This window comes from Ochotona curzoniae, unplaced genomic scaffold (assembly GCF_017591425.1).
Source record: "Ochotona curzoniae isolate NIBS_2020 unplaced genomic scaffold, NIBS_Ocur_1.0 scaffold_3171, whole genome shotgun sequence".
NCBI lineage: Eukaryota > Metazoa > Chordata > Mammalia > Lagomorpha > Ochotonidae > Ochotona > Ochotona curzoniae.
This window is the reverse complement of record NW_024467104.1, coordinates 3,719,702-3,739,829: the sequence shown is the minus strand read 5'-3', so window position 1 is coordinate 3,739,829 and position 20,128 is coordinate 3,719,702. Positions and strand designations below refer to the sequence as shown.

At 39.8% G+C, this 20,128-nt stretch overlaps 1 protein-coding gene across 1 annotated transcript; it reads right to left on the bottom strand.

The window, feature by feature from the left end:
• Positions 1-8,660: 8,660 nt before the first annotated feature.
• MS4A2 (membrane spanning 4-domains A2) lies at positions 8,661-16,805 on the bottom strand. The gene is made up of 7 exons (XM_041004076.1): positions 16,686-16,805; positions 15,676-15,799; positions 15,061-15,192; positions 13,144-13,200; positions 12,191-12,346; positions 11,769-11,867; positions 8,661-10,626 (listed from the first exon to the last, which is right to left on the bottom strand). The coding sequence occupies exons 1-7, from the start codon at positions 16,745-16,747 to the stop codon at positions 10,531-10,533; spliced, it is 726 nt and encodes a 241-aa protein (XP_040860010.1). The 5' UTR covers positions 16,748-16,805; the 3' UTR covers positions 8,661-10,530.
• Between the last annotated feature and the right edge of the window lie 3,323 nt (positions 16,806-20,128).

The window sequence follows — 20,128 nt, the reverse complement described above, 5'->3', positions numbered from 1 at the left end:
ATATATACACTTAAGGTAGGTATGATAATATTTTATATATACAGTGAATTGCTTAACAACTGACAGTGTCGACAGATCTGTGTTCATTTCTGTGAACTCTGGGGAAGAATCAGCATTCTCATCTTTTCTGGCTATGTTGGTCATTAACCCCATCAACATTGTTTAAAGAAAGCAGTGCAGCCCCTATACGTTTGTCTCAAACTCTTTTGCCTCCTGTTTCCATGTAAAAGAATGCTGTAGTATCACTCCAGGATAATCCCTGCTCTCGACTCAGCTAGGAAATCTCCTTCATTGCATCTGCCAAGTTAGCTCCTCTCTGCCATGTTTGTTGGTAATGGGGAGTGTGATGTGAACCTACTTGGAGGACTACCTTCACAATCATTTAGATTTTAAAAATCCTATTATTGTGTCAACCACATGGAATTACTACTGCTTTAAGTGGCTAATTTGATAATTATCTTTATACTCTCTCCCACCCTAGTTCTTTCTTTGTTAAAATATTTATTTATATTTGAAAGTCAGAGTTACAAAGGGAGGGAGAGCTTTTCTGTCCTCTGCTTCAGTCTCCAGGTGGCTTCAATGGCTAGGGCAGAGCCAGGAACTACTTGTGGGTCTTCCACATGAATGTAGAGACTTAAGTGCTTGTGCCGTCTTCCTCTGTTTTCTGAGATCATTAGCAGGGAACTGGATCAAAAATAAAACAGCTGGGACTTGAACCACTGCCCATTTAGGATATTGGCATCACAGGTGACCACTTCACCTGATATGCCACAATGCTGGTCCCCGACCCCTACTCTCCCAAAGCAAGCTTCACATTCTGCATTCACAATAGTATTGAGGTACAATATTGAGGGGGGAAATACTGTGGTTGTTTCACCAAGGAAAAATGGCAAGAGGATAGCAAGTAACATTCAGCTCTCAATAATGTATCAAGACTTTCTGGGAATTTGGCTGAAATTAGAAGCCAATTTGCTCTTCTAACTGGTGGCCAATACTTGTATCTATTTTGGCATTGTAATCAGTAATCAGTGTTTGGGAACTTGACATCTCTGTCCCTTATATTACTTTGTTATTAATTTACTGCCAGGGTTTGGATGATATAATGTTCCTTTTGAAGGTGCTCAAGTGCTGCATTGCTGCCTTTGGATTCAAAGCAATCTGCCTGGTGGGGTAGTAGTGTGCCCATATACAGAGCATTCAATATGTCTATATTCATTTTTCTTGCTATATAATGAGTTATATGATCTTAGATGTTCAAAATCACACACATTTCTTATCTCCAGTTTCCATATATCAGGAATCTGATTACTGCCTTACAAGTCCTCTATTTAGGGTCTCATAAAGGAATTACTAGAGGTGTTTCCTGGGACCTTGGTTTTACCTGAGCTTCTTCTGGTCTTTTTCCAACATTGCATGACAAAACCATTGCCTCTCAGCTGTAGGTTGCATGACAATGTACTTCCTTTTGGAGGAAAGCACAATAATGGAAATTTCAAGTGCTTGAATGTCTGTTTAAAACACTCATAGAGTGAGATTGGGTCCATGCATGATGTCCTTTTTGAAAAACAGAATCGGCCCATGCACAGCAGTAATATCCCACCAGGTACACAGGACTCACACAGCCCCAAGAGGTGAATCCCAACACAGACGCAACACTACAGTGAGCTTTCACCTCATCTGAGTTAGAACGACTGTCATCCAAAAGTCAAAAAATTACTACATGCTGACAAGAGTGTGGAGAATAAAGTATCCAAACACATCGTTAGTGGTAATGGATACAAGAACAACCATTTTGGAACAGTGTGTAAATTCCTAGAAGTGAGATACGTCTCTCCTTCTCTCTGTATATCTGCATATGGTCAGACCATATGCAGATATACAGAGAGCATATATGGTCATACATACTGCTGACCATAGGTTGTTACAGCATAACTCTATAAAGCTGATACTACAAGATTTTCTTTTCCTCTACACGTTTGTGTCCAGTAAGTATGTATATTTAAGCAGAGGAAGCAGTTTTGCAATTTCCTTGTGGTTTCCTTTCTGTGTATTTCCATGGACACTTTTTAGCCAAGATGACATTTTTCCTCTGTGCACATTGCCAGGACAGCTTGTTTTAATTCTTCCCGACACCAGATGCAGACTCACCCCAAACAGTCTCTGAGTTGCTCTCGTCCCTGGAGTGGGAGCATTCAGGTTGCCCTGGAGGGACTGGGCATGAAGAGGAGGAAAGCCACAGTTTGGGCAGAGCCAAGGACCTCACTGCTCAGTTATTCTTTAAACGTTAAGATCAATAACTATCAAGGTGAATGTTTTTGTAATTAATATTCTCTCCTCATCTCAATGAAAAAAAGTAGAGGGCAATGAAAACTTTCCCATTCTACCTCCAGCTCTGAAAGTGTAGAAACTGTGGCCAAGCAGAAAATTCTATATGATCCAAGTTATGTATGCTCATACATATACATATGTGTACTATATACTACATAACCATGAATACCCAAAATATACATATATAAACTACATAAATACTTGGGGCTCTAAAAAGTGAGGGCTTCTTTTAAAATTTTATTGAATTTCACCACAAGACATACTACAACCATTCTCTCCAAAGTTATAGGCTGGCCTATCAAACCCAAAAGAGAAAAGAAGCAAATAAAATAATAATAAAGATTTTCAATTTACTATACTGCAGACTTCTCAGTGAAAGCCCTGTGGAACAGCAGGATGTGGCATGAAATTTTCACAACAAAGAAGGAAAAGAAATACAACTGAAGAATGGTGTGCCTAGCAAGTTATCTTTGATATTAAAAATAAGAAATAATAAACATTACTACACAAACCAAAACTGAGAAAACTTATCATCAGAAGAGGCTTGCAAGAGATGATAAAGGGATTTCCTCAAAGTAAAGGAGATACTATTGCATAAGAAGCAAGTATCAGAATGTAGAAAACTCATTCACTGCCAAGAACAATTATATAAACAAAGGCAGAATGCTCTAATGGTGGCATAAGTGTAGTAAGTAAAATATTCCTATATTTAGTAGGAATAACTACAGGACAATGCAAGAAATACAGAAAAAACAAAACAGAAAAAGAAGTCCGAATACATAGAGTTCTTTATTTCTACTCCTTATCTATTCTCCTTTGCTTCTTTCCCTATCTTCATAATGATTACGTTGCTAACATTTCACAATAGCTTATTATGACACAAAGAAGTGAACTGCAAGCCGCATGATAACCACAAAGTACAGTCTTTAAAAGACATATCATTATAGTTTCCAGTTGTGCCCATTTAGCCACAAAGAACTGCATTTTGTTTTTTTTAATAGCTGAGTAGTATTCCATGGAGTAGATGAACCAAAGCTTTCTTATCCAATCTTCTGCTGATGGGCATTTTGGTTGCTTCCATGTTTTTGCAATTACTGATTGTGCTGCAATGAACATAGGGGTGCATGTTGGTTTGTCGTAAAACAGGTGTTTTGGATATATTCCTAGGAGTGCTATTGCTGGGTCATATGGTATGCAGATTTTGAGTTGTTTGAGTGTTCTCCAGACTGATTTCCATAAAGGCTGTACCAATTTGCAGCTCCACCAGCAGTGGAGTAGGGTTCCCTTTTCCCCACATCCTCGCCAGCAAGCGTCGTTGGTGTTCTTGTTTATGTGGGCCAATCTTACTGGTGTTAGGTGGTACCTCATCGATGTTTTAATTTGGATTTCCCTTATTGCTAGGGAGCTGGAACATTTTTTCATATGTTTGTTTGCCATTTGGACTTGTTCCTTTGTGAAATGTTTGCCCATTTCCGTGCCCATTTCTTAAGTGGCTTGTTTGTTTTGGTTTTTTGGTTGTTTTGAAGTTCTTTGTATATCCTGGAAATTAGCCCCCTGTCGCCTATATCGTGTGCAAAGATCTTCTCCCACTCTGTGGGTTGCTTTTTTACTTTGTTGATTGTTTCCCTTGCTGTACAGATGAAGACATGGAAGTGTTACCAGTAGGAACTTTTGATAGGATCATATGATGAGCTAGAGTGAAAACCTGGGACTTTCTGAGAACTCAGCTAAAACCAAAGGTTTAGTAATGACATTCTCAATGTGTTTATAAGAATGTAACTCCACCATAAGTCACAGAACATCTATATTTGCTGCCAACAGATCTACTCTGAAGTAACTGCTAACTGATGGTCTTGATAGAAAAATACTAAAAACGAAAGATTACTTGAAATGCCTAAAATGAATGAAGAATAATGAGACTGGAAATATATGCAAAAAATATAGTAGACTGCTCCTCTGAAGCTGCCTGCAGTGATGCCTGCTTCTGTTTAAGCATCAGTTTAAGTCCAGACTGCTCCACTCCCATTTCGACCCTCCAGCTAATGCACCAAAGAAACAGTGGATTTGCATGTCCTTGAACCCTACTGATGTGGGAGATGCAGATGAAGGTCCTGGATCTTAAGCATGGTCCAGCTCTGGCTGTTGCTGTCATTTAGAAAGAGAACTGTTGAATGGAAGTTCATTCTCTTTCTCTCTCTCTCTCCTCTCTCTTTCAAATATTTTTATAATATATATGTAAATGTAAATATTATATAATATTGTGTATAACATGCCTGGGTCTGGTACACTGCTCAATTGTCTAATGTTCCACTTCCAAGCACTGGGATCCCATACCTGTTTGTGGTATGGGAAAGCAGTGGAGGATGGCCCAAAGCCTTGGGACCCTATACCCACGTGGGAACCCAGAAAGAAGCTTCTGGCTCCTTGTTCCTGGCTCCTGGCTTCAGATCAACTCAGCTCCAGCCCTTGTAGCCATTTGGGGAGTGAACCAGTGAATGAATCTTTTGCTCTGTCTAACCTCTCTGTGAATTTGCCTTTCCAATAACAATAAATCTTTTAAAAAATTATGTCTAATTACATAATTAAAAATTTTAACGTTGGACAATATAGTTCTAAATACCTATAGATTAATAGTTAAGACAGCTAGAAATGTTATAAATGTGTTATAGATGAGATGATGTGAAGATCATTTTCTACTTGAGACAGCTGTATTCCATAACAGAATCTCCTGGTTTGAGTCCTAGTTCTCTCTTCTGATTATTCTGAAGTAATAATCAAGTGCTTCTCTTTGTTTAAAAACAAAAAAGTCATCTCTAAACCAAGAAATCTGAAACCAGTTCCTCTTTCATAGCCTCAGAGCTATTCCTGCTGATAATTTAGACTCTGCTATGTTCTGAACATTCATGTTTTCTACAATTCAAGTTGAAATGGCCACTCACAGGGCCCTTCACAGGTGATCCAGTCACTGGCGTTGGTCCCTCCTGAATCAAATGAGTGTCTTCGTGAAGAAACTTGAGATTCCTCATTCCTTCCACTATGGGAAGGCACAGCAACAAAGAGCTTTGTGTAAGCTACAAAGTGGGTCCTCAGCTGATACCAGATTCAGAGGCGCATTGCTCTTGGATTTCCCAACCTCCAGTACTGTGTGAGATAAATGATTGTAAAACACCACTGTGCTACCATAATTTTGTTAGCAGTCCCAGAAGACTGGGACACACTTCTAACCTTCAAAACTTTGAGAATGATGAATTCTGGACTCGAAGCAACTCAGTCCAGAGCACTTTATTAGAGTAGCCCTGAAAAACTCACACAGCTTTTGGGGGCAAGAAAGTGGTAAAGCTGTTGTTCAAAATATGGGTGACTTTGGAATCACGTGGATGGGTAAAAGCTGGGAGAATGTGTTAGTGCCACACTAGAAAGGGCTGTGTGAGTGGGCTTGCTCTGGTTCTTCTGCTCTACTCTCACGTGAAATAGGCATATGAAAGAATTATCTGCATCTCCATGTATATAGCAACACACATCACAAGATTTGGAATCAACAGATATCCATCAACTGATGACTGAATAAAGAAATCATATTTGTATGTCAATGGAGTAGTCACAGGATGTAGTTAAGAACTTGCATTATTTTTAATATATTGTTACTCAATACTATGTCAATTAATACCATAACATTGTATATTGTTGCTGATGTTATATTGGGGCTTTTGATTGATTGGGATTTTACTCTGTTGGCTCTGCCTTCAGACCAGAGAAAGTCTCCCCAAGAAGCCATTGAACTTATCTGGTCAATAAGATGCTTACAGTGAAGAAATCTCAACTGAACTTGAACTGTGGTTATGCAACAAGGTGGAGGAATCCACCACGGGGGGAGGGTTATGGGAGGGAATCCCAGTACCTATAAAACTGTGTCACATAATACAATGTTATTAATTTAAAAATAATAAATAAAATAAAAAATAAAATAAAACACAGAAAAATCATATCTGTATATATCAATAATAAATTCTATGAATAATTATGAATAAGGAAATCATATTGAAGGATTCTTCAGGTGTACATCTCAACAGTTTACTTGTCCACAACGTCTTCCATTAATACGGTAGTACTACTAAGTCCAAACTTCAAGGTACCTTTTTCCACACAATGCAATTTGTTCTGAATTTACTCAATTGTGTGCCTTTGGGCTTTTGGGTAGTAAGCTACTCAAGGGAGAAGACGTTATCATATACACATGTATGTTCAGATATATACACTCATATATACATATATATACACACACACAAACATATGACTTTTAATAAATAACCTACAGCCTCAGGCATCTGTCAAGGATGACTGGAGCTTGGCTTGGCATCTTCCTATGCCTATCAGGCGGGTGGCCCTGGCACCAATGGTGCTGGGCAAAGCCTTTGGGCTACCTGATAGCATACTCTAGGGACTTGCGGATGTGGGGTTACAGGGGGTCTGGGTGAAGGCACAGGGGAGGCAAGTGGAGACCTGAGGGTTCTCATCCAGGTGAGGAATTACTACCGAGCGACGTCCATAGACAAAGCTACTGTACATGCAGGTAAGTCAGGGGACTGAAATCAAACGCTTTGGAGGGGGGAAAGGGAGGACTTTTTAGGGTCTGATCAAAGTACCAGCACAAGTGGGAGACTTGAGATGGGGCAGTTAGCAGCTAGATCACAGTACCCACCAGTGAGAGTCAGAACAGGGGACAGGTGATGCTAGGCTGGGCCACAATAACCAGCATATGAGAATCAGGTCTGGGGGAAGAATCTGGAGTGGTGTTGGGGGTATATGGACTCATGCTTACAGAACTGCAATCTTCATTGGCATTGCAAGAGCTATAACTGGGAACAGGCCTGGTTGGGTAGCTAAGAGAACACCCCACTTGGGTTAGGATTCACACTGGTGAGAAAGAGAGCTAGAATGGGGGCAGTGGGTTGGACTGGACATAGCTGCAGCCTCCTTCAGCCTGGGTGTTGATTGAATCTGGGGAGTGACAGCCTGGGCTAGAGTCCAGGATCCACTGGTATTTGTGAGAGCCAGGGTAGGTATACAACAAGCCAGGCTAGGTCCCGCTTCCCACTGAACCACATAAGAACTATGTCTGGGCACAGACCAGGTGTGGCTGGGCTGTAACACCCAGCAGTAAGAACCAGATTGAGTATGGGCCAGTTGGCCAAGGACGTTGTTCCTGCCAGGACAACAGCTGGACAAAGTCAACCTGGACCAAGGACCTACCAGGAGGAGACCAGATAGAGCAACTTGGGAAATTCTTTTGTCAGGACAGTCCCTACAGGTGGACACAATCACCAAGGCAAGGAGCAGTCTAGACCTGGCCAGATTACAATACCAGCCAGTATACATGTGGGTCAGGTCTAAGGACAGACTAGGCTGGGCAGTTCATAACATCCACTAGCAGATCGGAGAACCAGGACGGGGTGCAGGAGGTGCTGGGTCAGGTTACAACACCAGTCAGATCACATTAGGGCCTGGCTGGGCTGGATTAGCCTTCAGAATTAACCACCATGAGCTGAAACTGGGGACAGTGGATGTCAGATCCATGAGCCCTAAGGGTGGGAGATCTGGCAGGGCCCAGGTCACTTGATCCAGGTCCTTGGCCCACCTGCATTTTGAGCACTGTGTTTGTAAGCTCCAGGGGTGGGGGTCCAGTAGGGCTAGGGTCGTGTGGCCTGGGTCATTAGGCCCATCTGCACAGTGAGTGCCGGGTCCATGAGCCCCAGGGCAAGGGGTTCTGGGGTGGAGGGACCAAAGTCTCCTGTCCCAGGTCCTTGGATCCACCTGCCTCCTCACTGAAAAAGACAGAGCAATGGACTTCAGGTCCTGATGCATTTGAAGAATATGACAGACTGTTGGGGCTTGTGGAGCATCTAGTGCCATAGCAGAGGAACAAGAATAGAACAAACGATTACAGCAAAACCTGGGCGAATGGAAATTCTAGACTGTGTCAGCCCAGTGGACATTAGAAGGGTTTCCTCACCCTTGGACTGGTAAAATTGACAGCATTTCAGAACTATCCAAACCACTTGTGTAGGACCCTCAGAGCACTTATTGCATCAGGACCTTGGATTGGTATTGGGTTCCCTCTCCTCTGGTATTCAGGCAATCAGGAGATTGAATATGGCCTCTCCCCTTATCTCCCTCTTCTCCCAAAAACAGGAATAAATAGAAACTTTGGGAATAATAATCAACCCACTTTTCCTTAACCCTCAATCCCTCCTGATCAATTATGTAAATGTCATCAAAAAGAAATATACAAACAAACAAATAGATAAATAAATAACAAAGGTGATACAGAAGACTAGAGCATATATGCATTTAATAATTGTCTAAGAAATTGATGGAATAACCACTTCATTTTAGAAGTTGAATGGAACAACATAGTCACAGACATGCCCCTTTGAATGAAGAGCACTATGTGACAGCAAAGGGAATAATACAGCTCTCTGAAGAAAAAAAAACAATGAAATACTCCATTAGCCATAAAAATAAGTAGTAGATGACAATGAGAATCTATTTTTAATGTCTAAAAATATGTGGGAGTGAGTTTTTACAAAGTGGAATCAAGTTGAATTTATTGATATGCCAATATCAATATCAAAAATTCTGCATTTAAGGTTGCAACTCAAGGTGTTATGAAAGGCACTAACTATCTGGTTAGCTGTCTAACCATCCATGAAGGGGGATGCATGGGAGAAGGAAATTCAAAGGCTTAGAGACTCCAGGACATAAACTAGAGCTCCCTAAAGTTCCCAGGCTGCTATACTACTCTGCTTGCTTGGTTCTAACACTGCTGCATTTGAACTAAGCCAGGCTATGTGCATGCCAGATCTTTGGCTTGTAGAAAGTCTGTCATGACTTCTTACCTCTGTAAGAATGTGAGCCAACTCCCTGAATAAATCTCCCATCTATCATTATCTATTGACATGGAAATCAGCCTGTTAAGTGTGTAAAAACGAAGATCACCTGCAGATACAGTAGTTGTGAACCAAGAAACCAGGTTTCTTGGGAAGAACAAAGTCAGCTAAAGAAAAGAATGCTAGAATAAAAGAGTTAAGGGAATGCCGGCTGCAACAATTCAGGATACTTCTGGAGTTGTAATAGCCCACAAGTGAACCACTGTGCACATACCTCTGTATTCCCCACTTGCTTGCCCCCACCAGTGCTAAAAGTATCACATGCCACCATGCTATAAACATGGCCCAGCCATTCTGGAGGGATCCAGGCTGATGCCCTCTGGAGTGAAATAAAGCCTCCTTCCTTTCCATACTTGGTTATTGAGTCTCTGGTGGTCAATTTAAATAATGCTATCTTTACCAATCTATCTCTATCTCTATCGCATATTTCTAGCTATTACCTACCTAAATCTATCATCTGTTTATATCTACCTAGCATCTATGTCATCTAGAAGTTAGCATCCACTAAATCTATCATGTATTTATATCTTTCTAGTATCTGTCATCTAGCACTTACCATGTGTCTGTCATCTATCTAACCCCCAGCCTATCATCTATCTAACATAAAAGCCCATCTATAATCCATTATCTATCTATTCATTCATCATCTCCTATTTTTCTGTTTCCTAATTCGGACTCACAAGCAGAAAAGACTTCCCCAAGTCCACACAGCATAGCAAACAAGTTAGGGCCAGGACTAACTTGTGACTATGGATTCTGGTCTCTTTCAAATTAATTTGACCATTTATTGCCAAGAGATAAGTAATGATTATACTTACAGTCTTTTGTATGCACATTTTTATGAATTTCTTATTAGAATAAGTGTTGAAAAGGAGAAAAACTCTAGAAGTTATTCTTGGTCCCTGGAATAATGTAACTGATTATTACATTGTGCATTGCCACAATTTCAAAGTTTAGATCAATCCCCAGCCAGTCTTCTTACTGTATCTACACAGTCAGTGACACATGTGAAATGTTAATTGACTATTTAAGGGTGGTTATGGGATAGTGATGTAAAACAGGAAAATAGAGATTATTACATCTATAAATGGGGAGAGGGATATGTTTAAGTGAACAGATACAACAAAAATTAAAACACTTCCATCTGGAGGATAAATACAATGTCGTAATAGCATGGGGAGCAAACAGACATTTTCCCTGTAACCTTTTAAGCAGGTACTCTCCACACCTCTACTCTGAATCAGAATGACTTTTATCAATCAATGGGAGTAGTCTCTTCCCCCTTGGTCTCCAGCTCACTGTAAATTGGTGCATAAATGTTCAATTCTTCATAAAGACGTTCATCTGGAACCTGAGAAAAGAGAAGCCATTCCAAATTCATCACCAAGAATCTTGTCCAAAAGGGACTTTTCTCCCTTTGTCTTTCTGAATCCCACTCTCTCCCGTTATTTTCTAGTGAATCTCTGCATCTTCAGGGAGCCAAACCAGACTGATACCCTGGGTGGGCCCAAAAGGAATCACATCAAAGGATGTTGAATTGATGTTGGGCTGACTGTATGTATGAGCTTCAGCATATCTGCTGTTGTACTTATCTTTGGAGGCACATGATCAAAGTAGTTGACTGCTTCAGGAAAGGGAACACACAGAACGTGTTTCATCCATCAGATTTGTGTTAAGTACATATGTACCACATCAAAATCACCTTGGGGAATTCTCATCGTAATTGTAAGTGGATTGGATTTGTGAGGCAAATGTAAATACAGTTGGTAGTCAAAGGTTAGGTAGGGGAAAAAAAAAAAACCTGGGGCTTCAGATTAAGTGGAAAGAAAAAGAACAAAAGCATAAAGCAAGAGCCAATGCAAGGAAGCTGTTTGGGGACGTAAGGCCAGATGTCTGAGCGGTTCTATCCATTCTGCCTATGTGCTCATTTCTCAGCTCAAAGCACTTGAAGGCATCTGCTTTTCTAAAATTGTGAAGATCGTATTTCCTGACCTTCAGTCGGGGGGTACACCAGGAGATTTGTGATCCCTGTGAGTGTATGAGGGTTGATTAAGAGGATTTTATCAACAAATACAACAGAAGAGCTTGAAATCTCCAAACATAAATGATTTTCAGGGAGCGGAAAACATTAATTATTCTAATTTGATCTGTACATATTCTATCATACATTAAGGGAACTATCACATTACATCCCATTAGCATGGATAATGAAGAAGTGTTAAGTTTTTTCAATATTGTTAGATGAAAATGCTGATTTGATCATCACACATTATCATAACATATAAACCAGTACAATTAATAACTTATAATGGCAATTTTAATAAATGAGACAAACTATACAGGTAGAAAATACCAGATGAAAATTAGAAAAATAATTTTTGAAATAGATATTTCAAAAAATTCAGGACACATGTTTAAGGCCACATCAGGACACATGACAAGGCCAAATTGTTTAGCCTGTCAGTCATGATTTAGTATCAGGGTCCTACTTACCTTTTTTCTTCTGAATTCTTCTCCAACTCCATACACTATAAGTGCCACAGCACTGCAAAATCCCAAAATAGTGACAACCAGCATCATCACCACAATTTCCTGTTGAACAACAACCAACAACCACAAAGACTAAGCCGCATGGCAGGTGTTCCAAAAATCCCTTCCTTTATAGCAAACCCCATTCCCCCAACGCAATCAGCTCTTACGAAGCGGCACAGGCACAGAGAAAACCTGGAGCAGTTACTCAGGGATTTAGTCACAAATAGGGTGGAGGGCCCTCCACAATTTCCCAAACTGCATGAACATACCTGGAACCAAATGATGGAGGCTGCAAAAATGATTGTGTTCATGGGAAAAGCAAAGAGGACTTCTTTCTTAGGTTGGGAACCAGGATCTCAGCCTCCATGGAAAAAAATACGTACTGTGGAAAAAGAAGCCACAAAGCAGTCTTCAACCTCATAAACATTCCTGCAGTATGCAGCGAAGGCCAAACTCTTCTGTAGGTTGAAGATGAGGACGAGGGTCCCTGTGACTGCAACGATACTGGTGACAGAGTTTGCCCCCAGACTTCCTCGGGCCTGGTGAGAAGAAAACCCATTCAGAATCTGGGTCTGCACCTGTCAGCACTGGCAATGAATTGATTTGCCTTTCAGACCTGGAAGCAAAGCCTATGTGAGCCGAAAATTTATGTTGAAAGGGGGAACCCTGAAAATGAACTGGTTGTCAAACTAACATGATTGCTTGTGTTGTGGGCTAAGAAGTTGATTAGTGCTCATTAGCCTGGGCAGGAACAGGAACTGGGCTTGTGGATAAAAAGTCCTAGACTAATTGGATTCATCTCTATCCAATATCATGCTAAATGAGGATGTGTGGGGAAGAGTATATAAGAAGAGGTGAAGGGGCAATAAAGAGAGACTTCACAGAGACGTCTGCCATCACTGGTTTCCTGTCGGTGCTTCATCCCCAGACCCTCTCCCTGTTCACGTTACAGGCTCTGCTGGCCAGAGCATGCTTCCATACTAAATCAGTTCCACGAATTAAATTTAAGAAGAACCACACAAACGTGCAAGAATAATGCCCTTAATTGGAAAGTAATCATTTATTTGATCAAGTGAGTATACCTACCAGGAAAAAGCCTATCTAGGACCTTTTTATTCAAAACAAGTACTAAAGAAATTATCTCATTGTATCAAATGACATAATTTGTTGTAACGATCCTGTACAACTTCTATTACAAAGGCCCCCCAACACAAAATGCGTTGGGAAAAATAATAGCATAGCCATATACACCATAGCATATAGACATAGCTCACTCAGGATTCTGACAACTCCACTTTGTTACCTTCTGAATGAACAAGGTAAAACTGCAACTCACCAGATATAATTTCTTTTTCTCTTCAGCCATAACTGACAAAAATCCAGAAGTAGCAAACTGTCCATAAAGAACGGGGAAAAGCAATGAGTCACTACAATCCAGTGTCACCCTCTTATTCCATCCTCCCACTACAAAGCAGAATTTGGAGTAACCTGTAAAGTTATCTATGAAAGTACCTCATGAATGCAGCAGATTTTTTTTAATTCTTATTTTCTAATTTCTAAAAATTAAGTGGGCATCTGTATCACATGAAAGCATTCTTCAACTCTAAGTTGTTATTTGTGAGGTCCTGGAGGGCACCCTGAGATTCTTGACATCAGTCATTATCCCAGGTGATGTGATAATGACGATCTGTGGGCCACTCCCAAGTGGCGATGACCAGCTTCACCTAGCACACAACTCAGTTACAATGCTACCATCATTTTACTGTCACTGTTTAAACGGGCATTCTCTGTGTTGGACTTTTAGCTCTTTTAGCCAAGAAACGTGTTTTCTGATGTGTCCATCTCCAAATCCTAACAATTACAATGTAGACATTAACTAGATGTGAAGATGTGCTTGACAAAATATGTAATAGAAGCAAACAATAGCACAAATCCCAATTTCTTAATGACTCAGGCTACATGATAGGTTGAGGGATATGTGAACAGTTAAATGAAGGACAAAGAAGCTTCTAACAGGACGTGTTCAAGTTTTGAAGAGCATCTTGCACAAGTGATCGGAATGCTAAGTAATCCGTAGACTGCCAACATCATTTTTTTTAGTTAAAACACTAAACTATCCTTGTAAGTAAAGTATTGATAGAAAAAAAATCAGCCTCAACCATCACAAAATAATTACACTGATTGAAAGAAGATAGCAAAGAAAACACGCTGCTTACTTGAATCTACATAATATTCTGGAAAATGCAAACTTATACACAGTTATAGAAAGCAGAACAGTGATGGTTTAAGAATAGAGAGCAGAGGGCCCGGCGCGATGGTGCAGTGGTTAAGATGCTCGCCTTGCATGCCTGGGATCCCATATGGGTGCTGGCTCTAATCCCAGCAGCCCCACTTCCCTTCCAGCTCCCTGCCTGTGGCCCGGGAAAGCAGTCGAGGATGGCCCAAAGCTTTGGGACCCTGCACCTGCATGGGAGACCCAGAAGAGACTCCTGGCTTCGGACCGGAATAGCATCGGCTGTTGTGCTCACTTGGGGAGTGAATCATCGGACGGAAGATCTTTCTCTCTGTCTCTCCTCTCTGTATATCCACCTTTCCAATAAAAATAAAATAAATCTTTAAAAAGAAAAAAAAAAGAATAGAGAGCAGGGGCAGAGAGGAATTATAAACAAGCATAGGGAGATTTGGAGAGATGGATGGCTATGTGGTGATTTTATTACCTGTGTATATGTGCCAACATATATCAAATTGCACACCTTAAAGATGTACTAGTTATGAAGGCATGTATCCTTTTGATCTCATGCAGAATCACATTTGCATATGAAATTATTGCTGGATAGTTCTAGGAATATTTTCCTAGAAATACATTCTAGAAATTCAGGTCTGATTTCTGCTAGCTAACATTCCTTGGGTAAGTCAATTAACATCTACTATTCTCATGTTTCCTACCTGATAAAAGTATGTTAAATGGTTCATCCACACTTAACAACTATAAGAATCCTTTATTGTTTTTCATAACACATTTTTTCAAAACATGAGTATTTATGAAAAACTCTAACATGCATATATATAAATATCAATACATGAACACATGCATATTAGAGACATCAATACAAGCAGTTTACATATATACACACATATATTAGTAATGACATAAATATTATCTTAATATTTCAGATAAACAATTGGTTAGATATGAATAGAAGAAACCATCTGTTCAGTGTTATTTCAGCAACTCTAGTAGACATATACTCACAAACAATGCTCCCCACAATGGATATCCTGCTTTAAATGATGAAAAAACATCTTCAAATTCTGAAACATTGAAGGCAGAGTAGATCGTTGTTCCCAAATAAAGGCATATGAAACTAATCAGAATTTGTGTCACCTATAAAGAAAATCAGCATGGTTTGTGCAACTGGGATATATTTTCTGAAGATTGTAGTCAGATTTCTTATAACTAAAGAATTATTGTAATGTCTTAGACTGTTTCAAAAAATGATCTAAATGCGATATTTTTCCAGTATCCCTAGGCCACTATAAGAATGGACACTAGCATTACTGGATGCATAGAAAGCTAATACATTTCTTGCATGCCTTTATTAACACCACAGTGACATCATTTTTTCCATTAAGTTAAGCATAGGCATTAATAGTCTTTCATGCTTAGTTGCCATTCTCATCTTAGAAATTTTAAGTTTTACTGAAGAGATTTTCCGGCCAGCCCTACAGATTCCAAAGACTCTCAACTTCTCTCTTACCAGGTGTTTAAGACCTTCCATACTTTGTGATTCGAGGGCAGAAACGGTTGTATGACTAAATACTCTTTCCTATGGCCAAACTTTATTCATTATTGAAGGGGCTCACTCACCCCCAGGAATTCCATCTCTTTCTTCAAGAATATGAACCATTTCCATCCTGGTGAGCGCAGAGGAGGCTTCTGCAGTGAAGTTTCACGACGTGGTGAGATTTCTGAGAGTTCAATTTCAGACACACTGTGAAATTTGATGGACATTTGATTGTGAGGAAATCCCTAATTCCTTGGGCAAACTTCTTAATTGACAGAGGAATTTTACCTGGACCTTTTTATTTTTCCAAAACAGCCCTGCAATAAATGTTTCTATTACAATGACTAAAAAACTATGGCTCCTGGATATATACAAATGACGAAATAGGACCAGATTCATACTGAATCATCTAAACCCAGGGTTACTACCAAACCTTCCACATTCATTTATGTTAGCATTAACACTGAAAATGAGCAAATAGCACTTTTACCTGTACATTTGACGGCCCTTTAAACAAAGATGTATCTGAATACATTTTGTAAATAATACACTGAAGTTCGTGTATACAGAGGACAGGAAAGGGATGGATTGAAGCCATAGTTAAGTTTTTGTACCTATTTTCCTTTTCAGAGCAAGATACCTCAGCCAAAGGTACACAACTACCAACTCAGAAGGCTATTTTATGAAACTGATGTGCAGCAAATTAGACATTCAAAATTCTCATGGCATATGTGTATTATGGAAACACTATGCATGATTTTTAAAATTTACATACTATAATAAACTTATCTTTCAATTCAATATTCCTCAACCATTTTGAAGCATGCTTGATTATTACATTGAGAGAGATCTATCTGGGCAGAAAGAACTCTTCTGTCTCATGCCGGAGGATCACCCTCTGGGGCTAGGATTCCTATTAAATCCGCTCACATGATGAATGAAAAATCTCCTTCCTATCCAGTAACAGAGAATCACTAGGAAAGTGTAGCCAACATACTAACTAAACTAGATAGGTCCATGGCAAAACCCATGCTTTGACACCTGCTCAGCACTGAAGTGATTGAAAAAAAATAACAATAAAGCCTGTACCTACCTGGAGGGGCCTCTTGGGGTTGGGAGGGCAATATCTGTTCTACTCCTAGGTCCCGTTTCCATCTTTCATTCACTACCCAGGAGCAAACTATCTTTGAGTGAAAGATGTTGTTCTGTGGAGTGCAGAGAGACTTCCTCTTCCATGGGCAGTCTAAATAAGCAGTTATAATGGGTTGAGTCATGACATCAATGATAATCTTCAGACATAAGCCATGGGTCGGAAAGATAAATTTACTGAGATAAATTAAGATAAATTAAGATCAATGGGTTTTCTTATTACAATGGAGAGCAAACCTGAGGAATTTGCTAAATAGGAACAAGCATGATATGTGAGACAACGGAGCATAATCCTGTCTGATACCAGAAGGATTTACAGAAATGGAAAATGAGGCATTTTCATGAGAGTTGGAGATGATGAGAAAAAGTTGTGACTACAAAAGAATTGCACCATTGTTCAGCCATTGCTGTAAGAAGTTTTCCAGTCACACATTTTGAAAAGCCTGACATGCCCATGGACTGTACAGATAGAACCAAGGCTGGGGCACTGCTTGGATAAATATGCCTTGGTCTCTGACCTTCTGGAAGCATCTTCCAACTCTGACTTCTGTGTCTGTCAACACATCTTTCTCTCTCTGTCTTTCGGGAACTGTTTGTATGACTCCTCAGCAGAGAGTTTTGAAAACAGATACAGGGTATGAAATATAAGATGTTTTCACAAAACTCCAAGGTGTGGTGAGACATTAAACTGGTTGTTTGTTGCTTGGATTTTTTTTTATTGCATTTAATTTTCTAACAACGTTTCTTAGGCTCTGATGATACCCCTTCCTCTCCCCTTGTCCTCCCCCCATGGTGGATTGCTCCACCTTATTGCAGTATTCCAGTTCAAATCTAGTCTTGTTTATTTCAATGCAAGCATGTGTCTTGCATAGTGTCCAGTATCTTATTGCCCAGCTGAATTCAACAGTTTCTTGAGAAGACTAACTCTGGTCTGGAGACATAGCTGGCAGATTGTCGTTCCAACCAATTAAAAGCCATAACATAACATCAACAACCGTTTCCAACATTATGGGGTTAATTAACAATGTAATACTACATTTCACAGGTACCCTTTTACAAATTGACAGCATTTCAACTTAAATTAAGGCAAACATGTGGTATCTGACCTTTTGGGATTGACTCATTTCCCTTAGCATGATGGGCCATCATGATGGCCTATTTGGCCACAAAGAACTGCATTTTGTTTTTTTTAATACCTGAGTAGTATTCCATGGAGTAAATAAACCATAGCTTTCTTATCCAGTCTTCTGTTGATGGGCATTTCGTTTGCTGCTTGGATCTTTGTCATGGAAAGAATGGGACATGAAAACAGAGACAGGAACTTGATAACAAATCCTACAAGGAAATCCAAATGGATTTGGATTGAGAAGAACGTCTACATTAGAATTGCAGTAAAACCAATGTGATCATTCTAATAGCATGCCTACTTAGGGCATAACGTAAAATTATCAAATGCTGTAGGGAGGGATTCACAGAAGTTTGGATTATATTTCGGCCTAATTATAGGAAAAATCTTAAATTATGAAAATAATTTTAATTACTATTTAATGAACTGCCACAGTGCTGAAAATTGTACATTTAGTCACCTGTGTGGATTAAATAGGATGTGACAAAATGTCTTCTCCTGGAAAAATAAAATATTTACATGAACAAGATACCAAAAGATAGATTGGCAGCTCTTTCATAATGAAAAAATGTATTGATCCAGGTGCTATCTTCCCACTGGGTCTTGGACAATTAGTGAAATTAACCAATGAGCTATTGGGATTCAAATATAAACCTTATTCATTTATACATTCATCCAAAGGGATTTAGTACTTTAGGCTGGGCACTGCTGTACCACCCACATGCCAGCATGGATATATGTCATGGTGCCAGTCATATCTGGCCCATAACTTGGCAGAGTAGAGAAAGATAAATTCTATAGTATTACCCAGTATATCAGAGGCTACAGGCTGTTAGAGATTCATTTCCACCTCACATGGGATATGCAGAGCTCATGGAAGGAATTCCCAGAGGTGACATTTGAACCCAGACTTGAAACAATAGACAGGAATTTTCCTTTGTTCGTTCCTTCCTCAGTGAAATGATCCCATCTTTTCAGGGAGAAATCTTGAATAAATTGTTATGATAGTTCTTAGAAGTATCTAATAGCTCATTTTATATGCAAACAAAATCAAGAACTGGACTGGAGATTTAGACAAAACATTACTTGAGGATGTTTTCAGCGCATCAGTATTGCCCTTTGGTGAGAATTTCCAACAGAAACTCGCAAGATGCAAATCAGAAACTGAAAGCTACCATCCTCCCTCCTAATTGTTTCCCATCCTCCTTGTTTCCAGCACCTTCTACTTTTTTCTGACGTGCCTATCACCAACTGTTTCTGTGCTGCGTTTCCTACAGCTAAGCCTTTTCATCTTACAGAAACACACAAAATGATTTTTTTAATTGGACAAAATTATCAAGTTAACCACTCTAACTATAGCTCTGTTTGGCTGGAATGGCTCACATTGTACCCCAACATGGATCAGTCCTCTGAGAGTGCCTTGGCCACATGCCTTTCCCTCTTATCCATCTCAAGCTTCCTCTTGAAAAGACAAATGCTTCCTCTCAGTTGTGTACTGGGATTATTTCTCAAAACTGAAAAATTTGCTTTCAGACCCTGCACAAACAAGTTTCTCAAACTGAATATTCACTTCAGTTGTTTTTTTTTTAAGTGCATGAATGTGCATGTTGCAAATTGAAAGCCATATCATCCCTTAGGTGGTATTTTTTCAAAAACTTTTTAAAAAATGTATTTATTTTACTGGAAATTCAAAGTTACAGAGAGAGGAGGAGGAGATAGAAAAAAAGTGAAAGAGACCTTCTATCCATTGGTTAACTTCCCAAATGACCATAACGCCCAGAGCTGGGCTGATCTGCTGCTGGGAACCAGGAACTTCTTCCAGGTCTCCCAAGTGAGTGCAGGGGACCAAGGCCTCAACCCATCCTCTGTTGCTTTTGCAAGCCATAAGCAGGAGGACAGATCAGAAGCCGAGCAGCCAGGACTCATAGCAGCACATATATGGGATGTTGGCACTGGAAACAGAACTAGCATGTCATGTTGTGGTACTGGCCCCTCTTAATGGGGTATTTTATGAAATTCCTAAAGTTATCACCTTGGGATCCCTTCTCTCCTCATTGCCTATCCTCTCCTGCATCTCTCTCTTCCACCACTTCTTTCCAGATATGACTGCATTACACAGCAAAGTAGCATCTTTCTAAACTTGGATAAGAGATTGGGTAAGCCCAATACTAACATCAAGTTCCAATGTTCCATGGGATATATTCACCGAAACAAGGGGTATGAGAAAGTATTCACAAAACAAAAGACTTAAAGCTAAGTAT